This window comes from Daphnia magna, linkage group LG1 (assembly GCF_020631705.1).
Source record: "Daphnia magna isolate NIES linkage group LG1, ASM2063170v1.1, whole genome shotgun sequence".
NCBI classification, from domain to species: domain Eukaryota; kingdom Metazoa; phylum Arthropoda; class Branchiopoda; order Diplostraca; family Daphniidae; genus Daphnia; species Daphnia magna.
In genome coordinates, this window is record NC_059182.1 from 5,381,683 (window position 1) to 5,405,404 (window position 23,722).

The 23,722-nt window shown below is 42.3% G+C and overlaps 2 protein-coding genes across 4 annotated transcripts in view; one reads left to right on the top strand and one right to left on the bottom strand.

Moving 5' to 3' along the window:
* LOC116933745 (neurocalcin-like) lies at nt 1-4,531 on the top strand. 2 transcript variants are annotated; one of them, XM_045168514.1, is made up of 10 exons: nt 1-141; nt 254-499; nt 2,210-2,279; nt 2,776-2,846; nt 2,934-2,968; nt 3,051-3,101; nt 3,193-3,225; nt 3,293-3,470; nt 3,602-3,719; nt 3,782-4,531. In XM_045168514.1, the coding sequence occupies exons 2-9, from the start codon at nt 290-292 to the stop codon at nt 3,680-3,682; spliced, it is 729 nt and encodes a 242-aa protein (XP_045024449.1). In that variant the 5' UTR covers nt 1-141; nt 254-289; the 3' UTR covers nt 3,683-3,719; nt 3,782-4,531. The 2 variants fall into 2 exon arrangements, with proteins under 2 accessions (XP_045024449.1, XP_045024450.1); XM_045168515.1 differs by lacking the exon at nt 3,193-3,225.
* The window catches only part of LOC123469466, a 25,158-nt gene continuing 5,773 nt past the window's right edge, over nt 4,338-23,722 (bottom strand). For both annotated transcript variants that reach the window (XM_045168512.1, XM_045168513.1), the window contains exons 3-13: nt 16,918-17,062; nt 15,770-15,863; nt 12,574-12,810; nt 10,909-11,160; nt 9,277-9,547; nt 8,664-9,183; nt 8,372-8,580; nt 7,817-8,298; nt 5,721-6,659; nt 5,140-5,346; nt 4,338-5,074 (exon numbers count right to left, since the gene is read on the bottom strand). In XM_045168512.1, the coding sequence (XP_045024447.1) occupies nt 4,778-5,074; nt 5,140-5,346; nt 5,721-6,659; nt 7,817-8,298; nt 8,372-8,580; nt 8,664-9,183; nt 9,277-9,547; nt 10,909-11,160; nt 12,574-12,810; nt 15,770-15,863; nt 16,918-17,062 (3,653 nt within the window). In that variant the 3' untranslated portion in view covers nt 4,338-4,777. The remainder of the gene's footprint in view (nt 5,075-5,139; nt 5,347-5,720; nt 6,660-7,816; nt 8,299-8,371; nt 8,581-8,663; nt 9,184-9,276; nt 9,548-10,908; nt 11,161-12,573; nt 12,811-15,769; nt 15,864-16,917; nt 17,063-23,722) is intronic.

The following is a 23,722-nucleotide window of genomic DNA, read 5'->3' on the forward strand; positions in this document are numbered from 1 at the left end:
GACAAACGACCTTGGTTTCAGACGTTCTTATGGAGAAAGTTTGCTGCCCTTCCGATCGGTGTTCAGCAGTTTCTTTTACGCACCCGGTGACAGCAGAGTATCGATAATCCCTCCTTCAGGCTCACCATCCAAAGAGATTCGGTTAGTTCTATAGTTCATTTTGGTGTTCATATACAGTAGATGCAGCGCAAATTAAACCCGGAGGTCTGCATTAAAGGCTCGTATAATTCTCCCAACCTTGTTTCTTTTATAGGTTTGTTTATAAAAAAATACTGACATAAAGATACTCATGCCTGGCAGCTTTAGCGACAGCGGTAGTTGTGATCAAGCGAGTATACTTGATTTCACGGATGTCGATCTCTGTAAAGCAAACGGAGCAAAAACAGGCAACGGCCAAGAAGAAAAACAAGTTCGATTGCGTCTCAGTCTGGACGAAATATGTCATCGCACTAGTTTCACACGCAAGGAAGTGCGCCAATTTTATCGGACATTGAAACAGGTAAAAACGTGTATTTTCTTACTTTGTGTATGTTAGTTTACCGATAAAGGCTATAACACTTGAACTGCTTGTAAAGTGGGTCTGCTCCAAGCTTAAAATTAGCATTAAAGTACTTAGAACACACGTGAAAGGGAAACGGGGTGGCGTTCGAGTTGATAATTAACCTACATCATAAATAAAATGAATGTAAAAGCAATAGAAAAAGGAACGGTTAAGTTCGTTTCCTATTTAGATAAAGTCTATAAGTTTTCTACTTTATTACGGTCTACAGATATAGCGGTTGTTTCCTATAACCATTAGCAAATCTTGGCAATATAAGACGTTGGCATTTTTTCAATTCGAACTAAGGTTCATGTCCCCTCGCCCTATAATGGGATCAAGCCTTTATCGCTCCCTCCCTAGTCAATTTTGAGACATCAAAAGAGAACTGCCTCGATGCGGTAACGAAATTGTGAATAAAACAGGCTGAATAAAGAAAAGAAAAAAAATTATAGCAGTCATTACGGATGCTATAGACAAAGTTATTATCGAATGGTTTATTTGTCATAATAAAGGTGATCTTATTTAAAGAGCAGCTGGAAAAAATTGGAAATATATTTTTTTTTCTCTCGTAAACACGAGCGTCATCGTCTGTGTTACCTGTTCGCACGAAACAATTGATCAAGAATTCGTACTGATGCAACGGAAAGAAAATGTCGCACCAACTAATTCCTGTCCGAACAATAACTTTCTTCATTTGTACACCCCGAGGAAATAGTACGGCAAAGGAAATCAATTTTCCTTATTGAATCAACAGCCCTAAAAAAGATTGGGTTTTCGACTTGAAGATGAACGTAACGACGTGACTGGAATATCCTGGGGGCTTCAACGTAGGACGTATATGTACCGAAAGCGCTGGCAAAGTTGTGCTGTTTTTCTCTTTCCTTTTCCAGCTCCATAGAATATCAAAGATTTTGTCGCCAGTGGTGCTGTTTACGCTTCAAGAGCAAGTCGGATTTAGTAGTCTAATGGCGCTTCTAAAACAAACATAGTCGCGCTGTCTCAGCTGTGTCATGTCGCAACATATCTGGTACATTTTTTTATTGCCATGCATCAGTTTAAGTTGATAGAGGCTTGAACGACTTTGTACAAACATTTATGAACGAAAAAAAATAATAAAATAAAAAATGGGAGGTTTTTATACGGGGGTGTAGAAGATTATTCCTATAAAATCGAAGAACGAGGAAAACGATAATGGGATGGAACCGCGCCATGGGCATGGTGGCTTTTGCCAAATACAACAAAAGGACCTAAAGAAGGAAGCAGAGGGAAGTGGGGGGAGGGTGGGACCGATATATATGAAAGAAAATGGCCGGAAAGTGCGTCCAAAACTGTCGATCAATCGATATCGTCACAGCCAAGTTTCTTGGCAAGGATCACGTTTCTGAAATCAAACATCTTTCATTAATTGAAGCAGACAAACTCCCTTTGGTTATACATAAAGTATGTTATGCAAGATTGGGGCTAAACTTGACTCATCCTAACGTGATGTGTTTCTATGTATATCTTTTGAACGCTACGTAAACATTTTGCTGGAACTTCCAGGTGTCCGGGAATCCTGTAGAGCCAGCGTGTTTTTTCTTTAAAAAAAAAAAATGAAATAATAATAATAATTCTTAACCGGCCTAGCGCGTTGTTAACACATGCCTTTCTTTCCGACTGAACGTTTAGGAATGCCCGCTCGGAGTGGTCACCGAAGAAACCTTACGAGACGCTTACCACCGCCTTTTCCCCAACGGAAGTAATACCTACAGTGTCAAACAGTTTTAAATATAATATCACAATTAATCATCAAATCTATCAAATGTGTCACTGATGCATTTGTGTTCGCAAGATCCTATATAGTCAGTTTTCTTGAAAAGTTCAAATCACTTTCCTTAATTAGATGGACCCTTACGGTCTTTTTCTGTTACACAGCACGTAATTAAAAAAACAAAACAACAAAAGAACGTATAACAATAAGCTATTGACATTCCCTTTTTCAAAGAAGTACATTATATGCTACCCTTTTCCGCGGTATCTTTGTTCGAATTTCGGACAACAAGCGATAATTTCTAGAATCAATTACTTTATGCTGTGTCAAAATCAATCGACTGTAACTACTGTGACCTTAACATTAGAGTCCGTATAGAGAAAAGCAATCATGAAAAGGACGAAATCCTATAGAATTCAATGCGCATTGTATTAACGGTTGAGTTATTTTTACGTTTTTTTCTTACAATCTTTTTAAATGTCAGACGTAGGATTGTACGTGAAGCATGTTTTCCGCACCTTAGACACGCAAGGCAACGGCAAGATAACTTTTACGGTGAGCCTGGAATTCTTCATCAGTTTTACTGCACGATGTAAATGTTTCCTCCGTTTGTAAACAAATTCTCAATTGTTTTGTTTGCAGCAACTGCTCGTATTCCTATCGACAATCAGTAAAGGGTAATGATAATTATTCAGTAAATTAGACGAAACGATTGTTTTCTTAATTAAAAACGAATGATACAAATCATTTGGATTAAAGGACCCATCTTGATCGTTTGAAATGGATTTTCCGATTGTACGACCTCGACGGGTACGTATATAGTTATGTCTTTACACAAATTCAATATCGATTACAAATGTTGACATTAACGCACCACATTTATTAAATGATCGGTGTATAGTGACGGAGCGATTCAACATTCAGAACTTCTTACGTAATCAATTAAGAGTATAAATGCAGGCCTGGAAAATGGCGACGTTTAATACTTGGTTTTTATGCAGACTATGCTGTGCAACACATGACCTAGCTGGAACACCTGAAAAACGAATTTTCCATGAAATCAAGAAATCGGGTAAGGACGAAATGTTCAGCGAAAGTGAAAAAGAAAGAAAATCACGTCAAATCAAACTTTGGGTGGACAAAGTCTTCCGACGTTGGGATTTAAATCAAGACGGTCAGGTATAACAATCTGATTTGATTTCAATAGTTTCGTAGCTATTAGTAGTAGCCTCGGAGCCGTGTTCCACCCTCTACTTGATTATGATATGTGCAATCATTAATTCGTTATAATCTATACAACGCGAAAACAGGTTACACTGGACGAGTTTCTTGCCATTCATTTAAATGACGATCTTCTAGAAACTTCATTTCATTCTTTTGACGACCTGTAATAGAAAACAAACGTCTAGGTCTACTGCTATCCTAAAGGTGAGATGAAACTATCTGTTAAACGAATTTTCGCCATGAATTATTTCTTTTCTTTTCTCAAGGACTCTACTTTGAAAATGATTTATGATGACGATCTGCCCAGAAACTTAATTGTATCAGGCCCTTTTTTTTTCTTCAAAATTGGATAATTGGGCCTTGATCTGTATTAGCAATGAAGTGCTGGGTTATTCCGCAAGACGCGAGAAAGTCAAACGTCAATGAAACAGATCCACAACATGTGAAATATAGCTAACATTGTTAACAGAGTATGATAGTTTCTTGCTAAACCATATACCCCGAAATGCTGCAATGAAAATTGTTGTTGAAACTTTAATTTTTACGATTGGATGTATACCATTTGTTAGACTGGATATTTTACCTGCAAATTACGCATTAGTGAAGGCCCTTGACCATTAAAAAAATATATACGGAATTGTTTCCCAGTTGTTTACACCCTATATTCGTTCAAAACGTGTTTAGAGCGATGAATTTGTTTCAAAAGTCACCCACAGAAGTCACAATTGTTGAGTCTGCAAGCTACGTGCATTCACTCGCATCTCTCTATTATAGGTTTAGGCCTACTATACATTCATCCCGTTTTTAGGCCAAGTCTCACAGTTTTATTTCGACAATTGCTGTATTATTCGTTTAACCAATCTATTTATAATATTCACGTGTGTGAAGCAGCCTCACTGGACTGGTTGAACCAGTTACTTCCAAGATGCGACAAATTTCCCCCCCTTTTTTTTTTTCGTCATCTAAATTTTTGAAAATTAAAAATCCAAATAAAATTATATAAAAAAAAAAAAAAACAGAACAAAAAGAAAACAATTGGGTCTCGATGAAACAAAGAGAAAAATAAACATGAATTCATCCTCCTAAAGAAGTTGCGTTTAGAAATATGACAAAAAGATAGTATATCCGGGTGGGACATATCGTTTTGCGGACATATCGTCTTAATGGCCCGTTGATGACTTTGAATGCATCTCCTCACACTGTAAATCAAGCGTCTAGACGATCAATTTTGAATTGAATTGTTGTGTAGGCTGTAAGATATGTCACAGTTCGGTTTGTTTGAGGGGATATTGGCCAAGAAGCTCGTCGAAAAGAAGTCGGTCCGTTCCAGGATTCGATCCGGGACATTCCGAACAAGTTGAAAGACTGATTTGCCGTTCGTCTGCGGCATCAACTCCCGAAGAACTCCCGGCTATTGCGGCCTGATAATGCGTTTCCAGTCGGCTGATCAAGTCCAGCCGACGAGGATCGAGACGTGCGCGACAGTAGCGCAGCAGGGCACCGGCTAAATCGCCGACAGTCCATTGCCGATCCATAATTACTCGACAGACAATATCCAGCTAAAAGAATGATATTCATTTGTTTATTTTGATTTTGATTTTGATTTGATTTTGTGGGTTTTTACCTTGACGACGGAACTAGCTCCGGCCGTGTAATAAACAAGACTAGGAGCGCCGGATCGCGAAGCTGCCAGCCATTGGAGCATGGATTTCAGTTGAGCGTCTCCGCCGCCAGATGATCCGCAGCCCCAATTACCAGTAATAATGGGCAGTAAGCCACCATTAACCTGCCCGAATTGTTTCTCATCATCCCTTTGGTTGCCGTTCGACGTCTAAATGGGAAAACAAAATAAGGAAATCAATTCAATGTTTTTATAGGTCATGTCCTTATCAGTCAAAACCGAAAAGAGAAACAAAAACAAACAACTGACATGTGGTGCGTATGAAAGCGTTAAAAACGGAATGCCACAAAGAGAAAACAAACATGTATAACCGAGCGTGTCGAGCCGACCATGCAATCACAGAAAGCGGGCGAAAGCAGGAAGAGGAGAAAGTCTAAAATAGAAGAGAGTCCATCAACCATTTCCCCTCGTTATTTCTCTTGTTTTCTAAAATATTTTTTTGAAAGAAAAGTTCCAAAAGCAGCTGATTCTTCCCCGGAAGCACTTGATCATTTGAGTCAATCACCGGAAGCAGAGACACTCACTTGAATGGTCTCGCTCTCATCAAGAATGCTGGATGTATTGAGAGATTCGAGTTCGTCGATTGCCCTCAGACTGGGCATCGATGTGCTGCGATGCGACCACGACATCGGAGCGTTTTGATGCTGCTGTTCGGCCATATGCTCAGCGATGGTCTTGTGAATGGCGAAAGTCGGACGTTCGACATTCTCCTGCGGTTGTTCCAGCGATCCGCTGTGACTGCGATGCAACGAGTCGTTGCTAGATATTTTCAAGATGCTCTTGCCGGGCAATTTGTTGGCCATCTTGAGCGGATTGTGAAGGCCCGTTTTCCCCACTCCACCGGCGGCGTTGTGACGCGTGGGCAACGAGAGTTGCGTCTGCTTCGAGCCGATCTCTTTCATGATGTCCTCGATGATGGTCTCGGCCATCGTCCAGCTGAATCCTTCTACCACATCATCGCTGAGCAGCGACTCGCTAGACTGGGCGAAGTTTTGCAATTGATCATCGTAGCTGCGATGGCGTCTCTGACTCTGCTGGCCGGGCGTGAAACACTCGTCGTCTTCCGTATTCTCGTCGGATACAATGATATCCGGAATGAGACTCTGCTTCAATTGCTCCGCCATCTGCTGTTGCCACAGACTCAATTGCGACAATTCCATGACGGTGGGCACGCTGTTGGAACGAGCTCTCTGATGCTTGATGCTCGGATTCTGATGCCGCTGTTCGCGCGATTTTTTGAAGAACCACGAGCCGCGGCGGGTGCGCGGCGGCGTCGGATTCATCGGCGTCGGCGTCTGCGACTCGGAGTCTTCGCCGGCGTTGCTCGAACGGTTCGATTGAGATTCGCTGATGGCCTCGCAACATCTCCCCACTCCGTGCAGAAGCAATTCCGTCCCGACTTCGCTCTCCACTGGTGACATCCGATCAAGTAACACCACTCTCTCCACTGAATGCTGCGAGCTCTAGACACATGTAACATAGAATGACGAAATTGCATTTTTTTTTGTGTCTGTCTGTCTCTCTGTCTGTCTGTCTGTGTCTGTGCGTATGTTCGGATTTCTATTTTCTATTTTTCTTTCTGATTTCTATTTTTGAGTGTTGCCACGCTGAAAGAAACAACCGATGCGAAACGATTTGTGGTTCGTTGCGCTAAACGCGCCAACACCCAAAATCACGCCGGCTTTTTCGACACGGTCCGCTCCTTCTTTTCCCACCCTGATTTCTTGCAGATGGGCGAGAAAGGAAAAAGAAAAAAAAAAAACAAAACAAAAGGAGATTCTTTTTCCGTCTTTGATTTTGGAACTTTTGGGTTTTTTCGCTATTGAAAATGGGTAGAGAGAGAGAGAGAAATCGGCTCTGATCTAGCTGATTGGGCGTGCGTTTACGTGTAACTGCACTATAAGGGAGTCTCCTCAAATCAAACTAGGCGTTGAACGCTGACAGGGACCGGAGTAAGGAGAATTTGGAACGATAATAAGCGCGATCACGAAAAAGCCACATAAAAAAAAAAAACTGTCAAATAAACTAAGTCAAACAAAAAAAATCGATTAATAAAGTTAGAAATACAATTAAAACGTGCTGAAAACCAACGAAACGGGACATGCTGCAAATCAGCCGCGAAACGTAATTTTGGCTTGGGGCTCGACTGACGGGCGAGGATAGGACAACAGCAACGACACGACAATATGAAGCCACACCGCAGCGGACGGGAAAGGGGTGGAGGGTTGGATGGCGCTCGGCGTCTTACCTTCGCAGCGCTGCCAATAGGCGATTGATTAGTGCAATTTGTACTAGGAGTGGTGGGAGTAGCATTAAGAGGGCTAGGAGTGGGAACGGGCGCCGAGTGGCCGAGAATGGCAGCGAGGCGGCATTTGGCGGCCGGCCGGCTGGCTACGGTCCGATCGAGTCGGATGTTGAAGGAGCAGGACGGATTTTGATGGTATTCCCAGGCGACGGATTCTTGGGTACGCAGCGGTGCTTTCGGGCAACCGCCAGGGCAACGGGTGTTTATTAGTGACGGCCTAACGGCGTGATGATGCGCACTGCGTAAACGTGAAGGACCGGGCACCTGCAACTCTAGTTCTACATCGGCCAGTTTTTGTTCCAGCACAATACTCACCAGCTGACACGCCATTTTCGATTTGCTGTTGCCCTTCTTCTTGGTCGCCATTTTTTGGGGCTCTTCCGGCTCGTCCAGCGTCTCCTCCTCCTCGATGGCGTCCACCGGTAGTAGAGGAACAATGTCCGGCATCGGCAGAGCTTGCTCCTCCATCAGCGTTTCTCGTTCCACCATCTCTTTGGCCAATTGCAGAGCCAATCGCTCGTCTCCGACGTGTTCGTTCAGGCTCCAGGAGCGCTTGGTCGATCCGCGTCGACTTTCGCTCGAGGCCGCCAGTTTGATGTCTTTCATCAGCGTCTCCGGATGGGCCGACAAGTTTTCGATACTGAGCGCTACACTGGCGAACGAGTCGCTCAAAGCTCGCTTTAATAATCCGTGAGCAAAGCGGAACACTGCCGCATTGCGGCCGTTTTGCTGCACCGACTCGCCGCCGTTGGGATCGTCCAGCCAGTGGCTGAACTGATCGTAGAGCTCATCCAGTTCTTGAAAAGAATTATTGATTTTATTGATTGATTTTTTTTTTACAGACGTCTTGTGGATGCGAAATCAATTTACCTGAACTGAATTCAGTGCTGAAACTGTAGCGGGAAGAATCTTTAGAAGAGGAAGAAGAATCTTTCAAACCGCTGCGAGCGCTTCGGGGGCCTCTCCTCTCGCGGAAATGTTCCAGCCAACGCTTCTCACGCTCCAGCCCGTCACCGCTGAACGAATCCTCTTCATTGTTGCTATCCAGAGCGAATCCGCGTGACTGTGGCCGACCATTCCTGCGCATTCACCATCGAACCATTTTAAACCATTTTGAATTGATTTCAGACTGGATTGAATTTGTTGTTTTCTGTTTACTCACTCCGCACTGCTGTCGGATTCGCTGCTGGAACCTCTCGACTTGTTCAGTTGATCGTTGCCATTCCTGTCGGTCGAGTTCCGGTGGCGTTGCATCCGATTGAGGGCGGCTGCTCGCGACGGTGCCTCATCCTCGTCCAGGCTGGTGTTGGCGCTGCGGAACTCCTCCACCGAGCTGTTGAGGTCGTCGTCTTGAGAGTGACAACTAGCGTAAATGGATCCGGCTTTTTTGGCCACGCACGACGATGGAAGCTCAGATAATCCGGCATCTTTAACGCGGGTCATTATTTGTTTGACAATGGTGGCTTTGGCCAGGGTCAGCGGGGCGTTGCGACCTCCTCCGTACAGCAAAGTCGGGTTGGAAGCCGAACGTCCGCGATCCGTTTCATCGGCCGTAACAGGGGACTGATCTTGGCTGGCCATCGACGGGCAAATACTCGGCCGAGGGGACGAAGGATCGCCTGATGAAGCCACTAATGTCGTGCTGCGGGTCAAATCCGCCCAATCTTGACTTGTCGTGTGATCTGGACGACGTGGGCCATCGTCCAATCGAACGACAATCAATCCAGGTGAATGGTTATAAGAAAGCCAAACTGGCGGACAGAAACTGGACTTACCCGTCATCGTGCTGGCCTGTCGGCTGCTGGGCGACAGGTCCCTGGAAGCATTAACGAGGGGCAGACGTTGCTCTAATTGCGGCTGCTCTTTCTGTTGCGGCGCTTCCGCTCTCACCGCTTCCGCTCTCGCCGCTTCCGGATAATGCTGGCCAAATCCCAAATAGGCCTTGTTGAGCTCGCGGAGAACGTTGTCTTCCTCGTACTGACGGATGGGTAAGTCGCTGTAATCTTCCGCGTCAATCAGACACATGGCAGTCTGCGCTTGCGTCACCTTCGTGCCGTTCGTTTGCAAAGAAAAAACAAAAGGGGAAAACATTTTCGTTTTATTCAACGAATCAAACGAGATCCGCATTTGGTGGATAGCTGGAGGCAAGCGAACCAGTACATCCGAGATGAGGCTGCTAATCCTATACGATCGGCAGTACTATACGTCCCACATATGGTACGATATTTGCATACGTCCATATCATAGACAAAGGACGCATTCACTAGTGTAACTGTGTACATCCTGGACATCAAAAGGCGATTATCTTTATTGTCTGTTGATTTTCTTTTCTTTTTTCTTCAAAAAAAAAAAAAGGAGAACAGTGAAGAAGCGGATTCACCATGTTGCCTATAATGTACATAAACGAGGAGAGAGGGGGGGGGGAAACGGGAATCCGGAGGCATGTTACCGTGCAACTGTCCAGTTCACTAGAACGCCTTATAAGGGCGGAAACTGTTATTTTGTTTTGCTTTTGTGTGTGTGTGTGCGTCTGTCTGCGTTGCGCGTCTTGTTTTCTCTCTGTTGATTCCTTTTCATTTGCAAAGTTTTTTCTTTTCCTTTTTGTGATCGGGCCGATGCCGCAACGGCGTTCAAAAGAGAACAAAGACGCTCCACCGATCAAGGAGGCGTTCCTTCTGCATAGAACGTCTCTCCTCTTTTTTTCTTGAACAGGAATGACGCAAATTCCCCCTGCCGACGTCACCATTTTTTCCTTTCCTTTCTGTTCTCTCCCTTCACGTTTCAACGTGATTTACGATTAACGGACTGCCAGTTGGTTTCCCCTCTTCGTCAACGGACCCTCAAAAGAAGAAGTTCACAGCTATGACGGACATCGTTTTGTTTCACTTTGACAAGGCCGTTTGCGTGCGGTCGAAGCATTTCGACAGATGCCGATGTCACCGAAACATCGAAGATGTACCCGTATTAAAAATTGAATCACATACAGTCGTATAAGATCAATCAACTTAGAGATTCATCTTCTCGTTTTGTGTGTAAACCTGATCCTACAGTCCTGCAATCGAATGGATGCCATCTGGCTGTTTTAGCCGAACTGAAAGAGATGTGGGGGCCGTGCTGGAATTCTTCCCCCCCCCCTCCTTGAACACGTCGAGAAGGCCGGGCAACCATCAGAGATGGCGTGTTTGGTTTCTATCTAATACGAATGCGCATTCCAAACGACGGATATGGAAACAAACATTCGTCGTTTCTTCGTTGCGGGACCGGCTCTCAAAGACGATACGTGTCGACTCCACCCGATAAGACGAATGGAAGTTTTTTGAAAAATAAGACGACGTCCATTTGCCTATAACCCCCCTCCCCCACGGTGAAAACAAAACAAAAAAACAAAAAAAGAATGTGAAAGTCACCTGTTGGAGTGATGAGCTCGATATCGGAGACGTCGTCGCCGCCGATGTTGTCGTCAACGCCGTCTTGGTGGCGGCGTTGGCAGTTGTTGTTTGTTGGCCGGCTGTTGCATCAAAGACGGCTTTGTTTTTCAGGTCATGAATAATGGAGTAGGTGCAGAGTCCACTGGCCGTGATGGCCTCGTTGTCTTCCAGCGACTCCACATATGGCAAGAGGGATAGCAATTCGGGATGGCTGCTAAATGCTGCGCACTCCTTCCCAGACGGACGCACAAGACCCAACAGCAAAATGGAAAAAAACAAAGTGAAAAATATGAATCGAAACATGACGAAGAAGCTGCGCACAACAATGACACAGACAGAAACAACAACAACAACAACAAATGAAAGGAATAACAAACGAGACGCACGCAATGCCGACTGCATCAGGCCAAACATTTGCTATGTGATTGCTGTATATTTTTGAAACATTCGGAATTCGGCGGGGCAAATGGTGGGTCGTTGTACCGTGTCGAATGCATTAAAAACAAAGAAAGAAAGAAAGAAAGAAAGAAAGAAAGAAAAAAGAGCAACGGTTGCGATGATATGCGCGAAACGGTCGTGTTCCGTGCCGTGCCCAGTTTCGGAATTGAGAGACAAGTTCCAACCTTTTTTTTTTCTTCTCTTATTTTAGCATCCAACATTAAACGCAGTATAGACAACCACTGAATCATCCGCCCCCTTTCCTCCCCCCATCTGTGCTTCTACTTTTGATTGCTTTTTTTTTTTATTCTCCTTTTTCTTGTTTCGTTTGGTGATTTAAGAACAAGACTATACGCTGGGCTACTGAATTTCAATGGAGGGAAATCTCGCACCGGGCCGTCCTTTCTCTCCGCAGTTTCGTGTCTCGTTCAGTTTTTTTTGTTGTTGTTGTTGTTGTTGTTGTCTTCGCATTTTTATTATTTTTTTTCATGAATAAAGATGAAATGATGTTGTACTACTCGGCTATACACGCAACAAACGTACATGCTGTTATTGTTCTTCCTCCTTGCTGTTTCTTGATGACGGGGGACCCGCTTTTAACTTTCTTACCCCCCCTCCTCTTTTTTTTTTTTTTCCTTTTTCTTAAAGGTCATTAAAATTGTGTGTAAGCCAAAAAACATTTTTTTTTTTTTTTAAATTTCCTGAAACCCGCCCTGGGAATAATCTGAACGAATCGTGGGGATTTGATCGAAACAAAGTCATTTGGCATTGGGTATATTGCATACATAATAGCCGGCGCTAGTTATATAGTCCTTGCACTTTTGCGCAACACTTTTTGACGTTGCTGTTGCGTGCCATCCTGTATACACCGTAGCCGAAAAGAAGCAACACATTTGAAAAAAGAACTGGATGGAACAAGACGGCGTAAATATAAAGCACGTGCGGAATGGAAGGTCAACCGTTCGAAGATGAGTTGAATAAACAAACATCGGTCAAGAATGTGCAGAAACATGCATAAACAAATATGGAAAAGAGGAAGAAGAAAAACCAAACATATGGCAATGAAAAAAGCAAACAAACAGATGAAGTGTTTGTGATGAATAGATTCACTCATTTAAAATCCATTTTTTTTTAAATTTTTCTTACTGTATTTATTTATTTATTTTAAAAAAATAATGATAATAAAAATAAAAAGAGAATGTCTACCTGTGAAGTGCCGTCGTCGAGAAAAGATCCGCCGATTCGACGACTGGCGAAACAGACTCGAATTCCCGCCGGTGGTTCGCTCGATTGGCCGATACTTGGCCGGTTGTTGTTGACAGACATCGTCGAATCGGACGATGGATACTCGACGCGGCCATCGTGACGTACCACGAGCGGACACAGTGGGCGTCGGCATTGCAGCCAATCCTCCAGCGTGCACCATTCACGACCCGACATGACCTGACCTCGTGAAAAAAAAGAGAAAACGCATAAACAACGAGATAGGATCGAATAATGCCGTTACATCCAACACACACACACACACCATCGCATTGTAAATAATCAGCATTTGTAATCAAATTGTAAATCGGCGGGAATTTTCACACGATCCGCGCCCATCCCGCAAGCGACTTTGCATCACCAAGTGGCAATGAGTTCAAGCAACCCGTCGCCGAAGATGTATGTCCTTATTGTTGTTGTGTTCTCCGCGTGCACGTATATATATAAGCATCGGCGCCTGTAATTGATACACGTGTTTGCCTCTTCACATTTCCAATATGTTTTACTACACCGTGCGTACATAATAACGCGTATACTTTACAGTAGATTTGAAGGGAATTTTATTCAAATCAACTGACAGATGCGATGGAGCCCCACCAGTCCCTTTAATTGAATATATCGAATGTTTTACGAGGCGCTGTTCGATTACCGTCAGCTCTAACACGAACTAATCTAAAAGTCGAGTGCGTTCGTTCAAAACTCCATTTCAAGAACGAGCGGGCAAAAAAGAAAACAAGAAAGAAAAGGCAATAAGAAAACTCGAAAGAATAACGCAATCTGAATAGTTGCATTGATCACGTCGCGTCAGCCAATTACGTATGAATGCGAATGGTTGAATCAGTGTCCATATTGGGAGGGGGAAGGGTGGCATTGGATTATAACGTTATTGTTATTTATTTATCTTTTGGGAAAAAATTATACGTTTTTCATTTTTTTTTTTGGGTTTCGTTCGACGTTCGCCTTTACGTCGATTGGACAAGACAAAAGAAAACGAATGGGAGAAGAGAAAAACAAGATTTCAAAGAGAACACAGTCGATTGGGTAATTGAAAACGTTTGGAGAAATTCCAAATACGGAGAGATTGGGTTAAGGAATTTCGACTCTGATGTCTATTTAAATATTTTTTTTTCCTTTTTTTTTCTTTCTTTTGAATCATAACAATAATCGAGAATCATTAAAAGAAAAGATTCAGAGAGAAGAAATATTTTTTTTTAAATTATTGACGGACAGCCACCCTGCCACCGCCATCATTTTCATCCCGCGTTCGCCAAAAGGTGGCAAAGCTAATCGACCAAGGTGACTCTATACACGTCCATTTTTAATCCCCCACCCCCATTTTTTTTTTTAAAGAGAGAGAGAGGAAAAAACTTCTGTCCTTTGTTTGTTATATTCTCTTCTTTTCAATCTCGCTATAGGCCACGTCAGAGAGATACGTACATCTTCAGAGGGACAAGTGCCACATCCAGTGTGTCGTGTACGTGACGAGCCTACGAGAGAAGCCAACCACAAGAAACCCCTGGAGAGTCCAACCAAAACGAAATTGTTCCCAACTTTTTTGTTTGTGTGTTTTGTTTTGTATTTTTTTAAAGCTAAAAAGAAAATGGTTGCCTTGTCTATAACGCCTGTTGCGGCCGCAGAGCGTCTTCTGCAACGAGGACGTGATCCTCCGTCATCGACGGTTCACAGTTCGACGGGACGCGCTTCTTAAATAAAAACGGTAAACCGACAAACATAATGGAAACATGTAGCAAACGTGAAAAGGAGAAGAAGAAAATGATGAAGAAGAAAAGGAAAGGAGATAAAACAAAAACAAAACTGGTCGACGCTGATGAAGCAGCACCAATCACAGAGGATGATTGCCATATACTCGTTGGTCGTTCTCTATTAGGTAGTTGTCAAAGCTTCTCTTTCTTTCTGTCCCTCATATTATTCTTGTTTGTTTTTGTTTTTTATCCGTGTAGTCTAGATATTATTCATTCAATTTGTTTTTGTTTGAAAGATATCCTTTTTACTTACTTGACTTTCATTTTAGTTTTTTTTTTCTACCTGCCCTCACATTTCGCCTGTGGCCTTGTCAGATCGACCGGTCTCAAAACGTCTCAACAGGTGCTGTGTTCTCTTGCGACCGAGATTACGATGCATTCGTAATAATCCCATCAAACGACACGAAATGTTTCTCATTTTCTCCCCCGTTCCCCCTTCCCAAAAAAAAAAGGAAAGAACATCAGAAAAGACAGAGACACACAAAAATATGCTACTTTACTGCTCCTTCATAGACGTCTATAGCTCGAGGGGCTTGTTTCAAATGATGTCCCCGTCCGAGCTGTATATACTTCTGTGTGATAAGACTAAAACGAGAATTACAAGCTAAAGGGACACCTCTATCATTATATAGACGACGCGACTCTATCCACCTACAGCTACATGATATAGCGCCCTAAATAAGTATACACATCAGCACACACAGACTCTATGGTGTGATAGATAGGCCCTTTAAATTTGAATGTTTTTATTCTTTTGATTTTAAAGGGCTCTATAGTGACCGTGCGTGTGTTATTTATACAGAAAAAAGAAAGAGGGACGCTGGCGAGAAAGAGAGATCCGGGATTGCGATCAAGGATGGCATCATTGACTAGATAAATGCACCATCTATGGACACGAGCAAAACCAGTTGACATGGCCCGGGTCTCTCTCTCTCGTGTGTGTGTTTCGTTTCTCCTATTACGAAAGCTGCCCCTTTTTTTTGCTATAGCACCTAACATCTTGTGTCCTCTCTATCTCTCGCCATAAAGACGATCTATGTGTGTATGTACGCTAAGTAAATGTGTGTCTTTCACCTTCACGAGAACATTCTTGAAAATAGGCAGACGTGTGTTAAAAGAACAGAGAGGAGAAGGTACTTGTACACTATATAACGTGAAGAGTGATCGATACCGTATTTGCTTCATCATCATGAATAAACAATATGATACGTGAATACTATTTATAAAAAAAAAAAAACGGCCGAGAACAAAAAAAAAAAAAATTCAAATGTTTTCTTTCCTTTTCTACACGATAAGATTGTGAACATATCCAAAGAGGAGAGATATAAAAACGGTCTGGAAAGGAATTTTTATGCGTGTTGGTATTGTCCTCTTACCTGCCTGGCAAAGGTCACGTGTCCCTCGGGCGGACGTTCGTTCAAACGTTGGAAGTAGTGCAAGATGGAACGCAGCTTGGCCCGCTGCGATCGCCTGGATAACACACAAAGACACGAAAAAGACACTGTTAAAAACCAAAACAATGAAAAGAAAAAAAAAACAAAACCAAAAAAGATTGTTTCCATTATACAATTTGCATCCCGCGCAGTTGGCAATGAAAAACAAAATAAACACACGACAAATTTTTTGTTTTTTTTTGTTTTCCCACCCGACCCCTTTTCTTTTACTGTTTTTGTTTAGTTTTGTTTGTGTTGTCTTGACCTTTTGTGAGTTACAACAACAAGGAACAGTATCGATTGCAGATTATATCGAGGTCGTTCTGATATATACACAGTTTCCTTCTTTTTTTAGTCTTAAAAACTTGATTGCTTTTTTTTTTTTTTTCGGTTTGGCCGGCAATCATAAATCACGGACACTTGAAGTTATTTTGTTTAGCGGCCGTTTCTTGTTGTTAGAGGAGATAAATGGATTTTATTTTTTTTTTTTTATTTATTATTTTACAATCTTAAGAATAATTCAGAGAAGGAAAAAAACAAGGACGATTACATGGCCGGGTAATTTTCTTTTCAGACACCCATTTATAGCTGCCCTCTTTTCCCTTTCGCGTGTGTGTGTGTGTGTTTTAGTCGCCAGACGGGCGAGAAAAAAGTCCCACAAAGATTAGAGCGTCACACATGCACCCGAAAGAGCTATTCATCATCGCCAGGCAACGAGTTATGCAAGCATTACATACACCCAAAAAACATCTACATGTAGCCAACCCGTTCACTCATCATCACATGTTCTTTGATTTTTATTTTTCTCTTTCCTCTTTTTCTTTTTCAAACGAAAAATGTTCTGCGTGAGTCTTTTGTTTTGTTTTTCATCCTCTTTCGAGTGGAACTTGTGTAACACGCCATTGAGCTTTTGTCGTCACATCAGAAATTGAAGGACAAATCAAAAGGAAAAAGGTGAATACGTTCGTCTATTACAGTCCCTCAAAGGGAAAGAAGGGCCTGTCTGTTGTGCCCGCGGGACTTGTGTAAACATTTCACTTGGACGTAACGTAAGAAACGCACAATCCAAATATTGCCGAATCGAAACTTACCTGTTCAGGTGCTGGAAAAAGTGGCCGGCAAAGTTGAAATCCTGCAGAGTCGGGTGGGTCTTGACGGTCCGGCGCGGGAAAGTGGAGAAGAAGGCGTGGGCCACCAACGAGGCCGCAAAACGCCTATCAATCTCCACTCGATCGCCTACGAAATCAGCCAATCAATAAATTCTTTTTCTGCCTTTTTTTTTGTGTTTTCTTTGATTTTCTTCTTTTCTTTGTTTTGTTTGAAATCTTTTCTTCAACCAATCGCTAATTAAACAATGATAATCCCAGGATGCACTGAAGAATGCACCACACACCGTGCAACGTGTTTTTCTATTTAAAAAAAAAAAATGGTCGTGAACAACAACAACAAAAAAACCACACAAAATAAGGACGGGAAATTCTAACACGACCGTCTCGGACGATGGAACAGTGTCGACTGATCTCTTTTTTCTCGTGGCCGTGCTGCTTTAAAAAAAACAAAAAAAAAATAAAATGGGGAAAAGTCTTTCGAATATAAAAAGAAATGAAAGAAAAAAAGAAAAAAAAAAGGGAAAGAAGGAGGTATAGACACTAGCGCGCTCTCTGGCGTGTCTCTTATAAGGGCATCCGAAAAGAAGAAAGAGGAAAAAAATAAAATAAAAAAAAAAAAATTTAAGAAGAAGAAGAAGAAGAAATAAAAAAAAAAAAAGAAGAGAGAAAGAGAGAGAGAGAGAGCAAAGCTCCACGCCATAAATTCCCTCGGTTTTGGGTTTTGCTGCTGCGTTCCCGCAAACGGGAAGGAAAAAGACGAACTTTCGTGTCCTATAAAAATGTGTGTGGCTCTCCGTCCCGAAATTCGGGACTACCCCCCTCCGGACCAAAAGTGGTGTGGGGGGTTTCGATTGCAAGTTTTTTTTTTTTTCCAGCTGATCTCCTCCGGTTCCAAACTGTCGTCGATGTGGTCGTCAAAGTCATTTATCACTTTTGGTTCTCCCGACTTGTGCGTTTCTAACCGAAAAGAACCTTCAAAGCTTCTTGTCATTTCTCGTTCTTGTTTTACGTCTTACTTGTTGTTTCGATTTATTATTATTAATATTATTTATTTTTTATTTTTTGGAATTTTTGACGTCCTTCGCTATCATTTCAAAAAAATGCGCCAAATAACACGCGCACCTCACAAATGAGACAAACTCTTTTTCGTGCCATTATTTTGTTCGAGTTCTTACGTATAGGCTATATATGTACGATTGTGTACACGAATGCGTAATGCGAACAGCGTTCCATCGTGAGCGCCAAAATGTCCGCGCTTCCGGGAAATGCTTCGGCCAGTTTCTCCTCTTCATGTGCGCGTATAAACATTAAATTGCAAATTGCACGAAACGTCGTGAATGAAAGAAAAAAAAGGGAGGGAGGGGTGGTAGTAGAAATTGGGACGTTTCACGTGCCAGTTTGGTCGCCCTAATGTTTGTCGGACTACATCGACATTGAAAAAAAAGGAAAATGTCTGTTTCATATTCTCGTGTATGATGTGATTGTGACCATCGGCCTGTCTGGACAATCACGCCGCGTCAACACGAGAGGAGCGTATGAAAAACCGTCTGGTTTTCATCTTTTCATCGTCTAAAGTGAGGAGGAGGGGGAGGACCACTCGGCTGGCCAGGCGATGACGCATTGCCTGGCCACCCTAGTTTGATTTGGCTAACCAGTTTCACAAGCTTTTTTTTCTTTGGCTTTTGTCTATTGTCTTTGTTCTTCCAATTGCGCAATCCTTAGTTTTTGTGTTTTTTTGCATTCCAGGTGGTCGCTCGGTTGCCGGAACCCCCTTTTCTTTTTCGATTCTCTTCTACATTTTTGTTCATGTTCTTTCAGGTCATCGTATTTATCTATTATATATTGAAAAAAAAATGAATGGCTATATAACTAACAATTGAACAAAACAAAAACAAAAAAAAATCCGTACCCTTAAAAAAACAAAAGAACATCGTGTCATTGTTTTAGATATGCAAGAAAATCCCTTAAATTTTTTGTTGTTGTTATTTTTTTTAAATGTATGATGTTGCCTTACGGTAGCGTGTGCGTGCGTTGGTTAGCATCCGTGAGCTTAGACATTTCTCATTACAACACTCCCCAATAGAGGTGGTCCCATTTTCTTTTTTTTTTCATCTTCTTCTTCTTCTTCTTTTTTCTCGTTCATGTTTCAAATTCATTTCAATGTTTCCAATGGCCTTTTTTTATAATACAGACTGAAGGCTATATATACGTGCATTGTGTATATTACACACACACACGGACTATTATCATTTTCTTCTTCAATTGATGTTAGTGGCCCCACCAAACCATTTTTTGTTGTTGTTGTTGGTTTCCCTTCTCCCTAACAGCAGCTAAGAGACTTCGGGGTGGGCGGTGGTTTCGATTTAGAAAGGGGCCCTCAGAGCTGCAACCAACGCCAACACACACATAGCAACACATGGAAACATACAACAGGAGAGAGAGAGAGAGAGTCTACAACCATGTACAGAGTCTTGATAAAAGAACAACAACAAAAAATGGGAGGGAGAAAAACACAGAAAAAAAAAAAACATTCACGGTGCGTCTGCGTGACTAATAGTCATCGCCCTGTTACGAAAAAATCATCCGAGAATAATATAGAAGCCTTCACGCACAAATGCTGTTCTTATTTCTTGTTGGCTGGGCCAAGTTGATGATGTTTCATATCCAAGAAAGAGAAGAAGAAAACTATATCAGTCGAGTATATTAGCAATACACGTATAACAGGCATCAAGGCAGCGCCATTTTGGAATGATTTGGTTTGGATCTTTTATACGTTATCCAAGTGCTGATGCTTTACGTGTAATAACTTGCGTGCAATCTCGGCTGAGATGTATCGTTGCGTGCACTGTTTCTTTGTTGTTGTTTTCCTTTCCCTCTTCGTCCCTTCTTCGTTGTCGACATCTACTCCGCTGGCTGATGGAAAATTCCCTTTTTCGAATGCAACATCACACACACACACACAGAGAGTATACACACCTTTAGCACGTACGTACGGACTGGCGGATATTTACGATCGATCGTTAAGTCCATCTCGCCAGCAGCAGCTGTGCAATCGGCGTGAGAAGTAAAATTCCCGCTGATTGAAAACGGATAGTCCGACTGTCTCGACATTTTCGAACCCTCGCACAAAAGGCAACCCCGCCCCTCTACTCGTTTTTTTTTTCCCGCGGGAAATTCGATCCTTTTTTTATTTCAAAAATCTTCCCGCTGGATGTTGTTTTGTTTTTAAATGCCTCCCACACAAGGAAAAAAAAGATGTGAAAAACAGTTGGACGTAAAGAAGCGCATCCATCCTCCCTCAAAGGTACGAAAGGATCCATTACCTGACGTCAATTATCCAACGAAAGAAAAAAAAAAATTAGACATTCCAGCCGATGAAGATGAGACAACCGAATAATAAAAAATGAAATATAAAAATAATATCCTTCGAATGTAAGGAGGGAGAGGCGGATTGCGAGGGCGGAGAGGATGAAGCGGCTCCCGCTCTGGCACACCGCCGTAATCATTGGGTATAGGATTTTCTTTTTAGAAAAAAAAAAATGAAAGGTTATATGCAGATGCGGCCAATGTTACAACGCAGCGCATACAAGTCGTCATCGCACGAATTACACGTATCCCCCCCCCCTTAAAAAAAAACAGACGAAAATGGAAAAAACGGAAATGACGTTTGAAAATTCAAACGGCACACACACAACTACGGGCAAAAATAAATTGTGTACGCAACATAAACGCGTGAGTCGTAACAAGTTGATGATGGATCGACGAATGGAAAAATATATATAGTCAAACGAGCGCGCGCGCGCTACCGCAAACTTTGACGACTTATGCAGCGCTAAAAAGAAAAACAAACGCAAAAAAGAGTTTGGGCTTCTTATTCAGAAAAAAAAAAAACGTTAGGCTCGAGAGAATTGGCAATTTCGCTGAATTGCACGTGTAAAAAAATGAATGGCGAGAAAACCCCTTCGAAAAAAACAAAAAAACGCCGAAGTGCATTGCAATCGATTGCGAAACAGTGAATGAGAAACGAAATGGATTATTCACACCCCACGCTGGCGCAACAGCACATAACAGATATAAATATTCTATTTTCTGTGCGCCATTATTTTCTTTTCTAATAGAAAAAAAAAGAGAGAAAACGCATTCGGTTTTTATCGACGGCCGATTGGGTGGTCGTCGGCAGCCATTTGGCTTCACTCAAGAATTACGTCCTCCGCTTGTTGTTGTTGTCGCCATCGTCCCCGTCTTCCTTCTAGCTGTTCTTTCTTTCTTTTTGATACTGACGACTCGTAAAAATTCAAAATAAGTTGTGGCTCATGGTTTTTCCCCTGATTTCCTACACACCTTTTTCCTATCGTTTTCTTTCTTTCTTTCTTTGTGCAAGTTCTGTCGTGACGTACACACGCGGCTACTCCTCCCAAAATCGATGGCCCTTTACGTATACGAGAACATCGAGCCATTAGCGCAAAAAGAAGCTGATGCCGAGTGGCTGTTGCGCTACAGGAGAAAGTGGCCCCCAGAAAAAAAGAATAAAAAAAAACAAAACAATAACAACAAACATAAACGATATATAAGAGCGATGCTATTACACGGAATGCTGAAAAACGGGCTGATTTTCTCGTGCGGCTTTTCACAACAAAAAAAAAAATTATTTTAGCCGATAAAAACGTTGCGTCGAAGGACGTCTGCCATTTGGAGAAGAGACACTAAACGACACCATGGCGTGTTATTGTCGTGAAGCGCAATATATAGACGGCGGAGGGAAGAAAAAATGTGGCCTTGTCGGAGGCCGAAAGGAGATGAAAAGAGAGGAGGAAGATTAAAGAGTGTTGCCAGTTGACTTTGATGGCTGACGAAAATCGAGAATTATCAAAGGAGAGGAATAAAAGAGCGCAATAATGGCGATAAATGATCGGTAACGACCGGCTCATTGAAAATCGCGGACAATGTTGCATTTGAAAATATACATTAACGCAAGGGATTCTTCAGCATCGTCATCTTCTGTCTGGCTTTTTATAACGGCTTAATATCAGATTTGATAACGATGATGAAGGCAAATGAATTGCATGTAGTAGAACATCATTTAACAAATGAAATGGGCTTCATCTCGGCGTCTGGATGGCGTATATGTAGTGAAGAAGAAGAGCATTCAGCGGCGCACCTGTTGCTTTATCCCGATTATTATTCACGCATACAAAAGTCCTGATTAGCCATGCCAATATAGGTGCGGACGCTATATATAATGCTATCGGAAGTCATCGATCAGTAAAGAACAAGACCCACCCGAATGATGAAAAATACATTTTTTTTCTTTCTCTTTTGAAATTTTCTAATCATCTATTCAAATAGACGCGCGTGTCTACGACCGAGACAACCGAATCTATGAGACAAATCCTCCCTTTTTGTGCTGCTTAAATGATTTTGATTATTATATTCTTCAAAGTCGTTCCCTATAACCTTTGCAACAACAACGGCAGGGACGAATAAACGTATGCACACAAGAAGGAAGGCGACTTAAAACTTCAAAAAGAATCGTAACAATTAAAAAATATACTATGAAAGAAGAAACCGGATCGAAATGATCGTTTCATGCCGTCATTGCCAAATATAGGCCGGCATACAATAACGCGGCATTTCCCTCCCCCATTTATTCCTTGGACCGCTTGCGCAACGCCAACGTATCCAGTCGGACTGGAATCTTCCGACACACAACAACAACAATATATGTATATTTTTTGCTACTCACGACGTATCGTTCAAAAGCCAACAACACGCAACGTACAAACACAAGACGCACCGACACACACTGCGCGTATGTGCGCTGGCAGAACGTGACGAAGAAAAGGGAGGGACGGACAAGAGCAGACGGAAAAAAAAAAACAAAAAACGAGCCACTAACCGAAAAAATTCATAGTCAAAAAAAAAAAAAAAAGGAAAAAATATACATCAGGTTAGATCAGCTTATAGGTCTAGGATGATGTACGGTTCATTGGCCGATTGGTTTAGTTGCTGGCCTTATATGGAAGCGCGCCCGGTTGATTTTCTTCGTCATTTTATTTATTTTATTTATTTTTTTTTTTTAGCAGGTGGGGGAGGAGTTCATCTTTTTATTTTTCTACATGCCCAGCTGTTTCGTTCCAGAACGGAAGGGGCGGTAATGGGCGAAGAAGAGGGAATCTCCTTTTTGGCCAAAAAGGTGATTGCGCAGCCGCTCTCTGAGCCAATAAGAATCGTTTTGCAAAGCTGTTTTTAATGCCACGTCAGTTTTTCTTTCGGTAGGCAAAAAAATAGAATAAATAATTGTCCAGCATCAGCCAATCTACTTGTCTCAGCTGCGAGATGATCCTTAACAGACAAAAACAGTCCGGCTGTGCAAAAATTTCAAAATCAAATAAAAATGAATTCTTGAATACGAAATTGCGTCTCACGCGGCGCGCGCACCGGTGATCCGATCGTTTTTATTTCAATTAAGATAACGTCCCTCGCTGGGTTATTGGGCAGAGGGGGAAGAAGCCGGCCATATGTGCGTTTGGGGGCCGACACCTTTCATGGCCGTCCGCAATTCACTTGGCTGGCAGTTCGTCTTTATCTTGTCTCTTCTTTTCTCCCCTTTTTATTTTTATTAAAGACCAAAATAAAATTCAAAAAAAAAAGAATCGCCTCCTAACAGCTGAAAGATTCCAGGAATTACAGATTTCACGTGGGTTGATGGTTATAAGATTATAGGCGACACGAAGTCGGCTGTTCATGCCACTACCGCCATTCCAATATAGGTCTATATTTATAATAG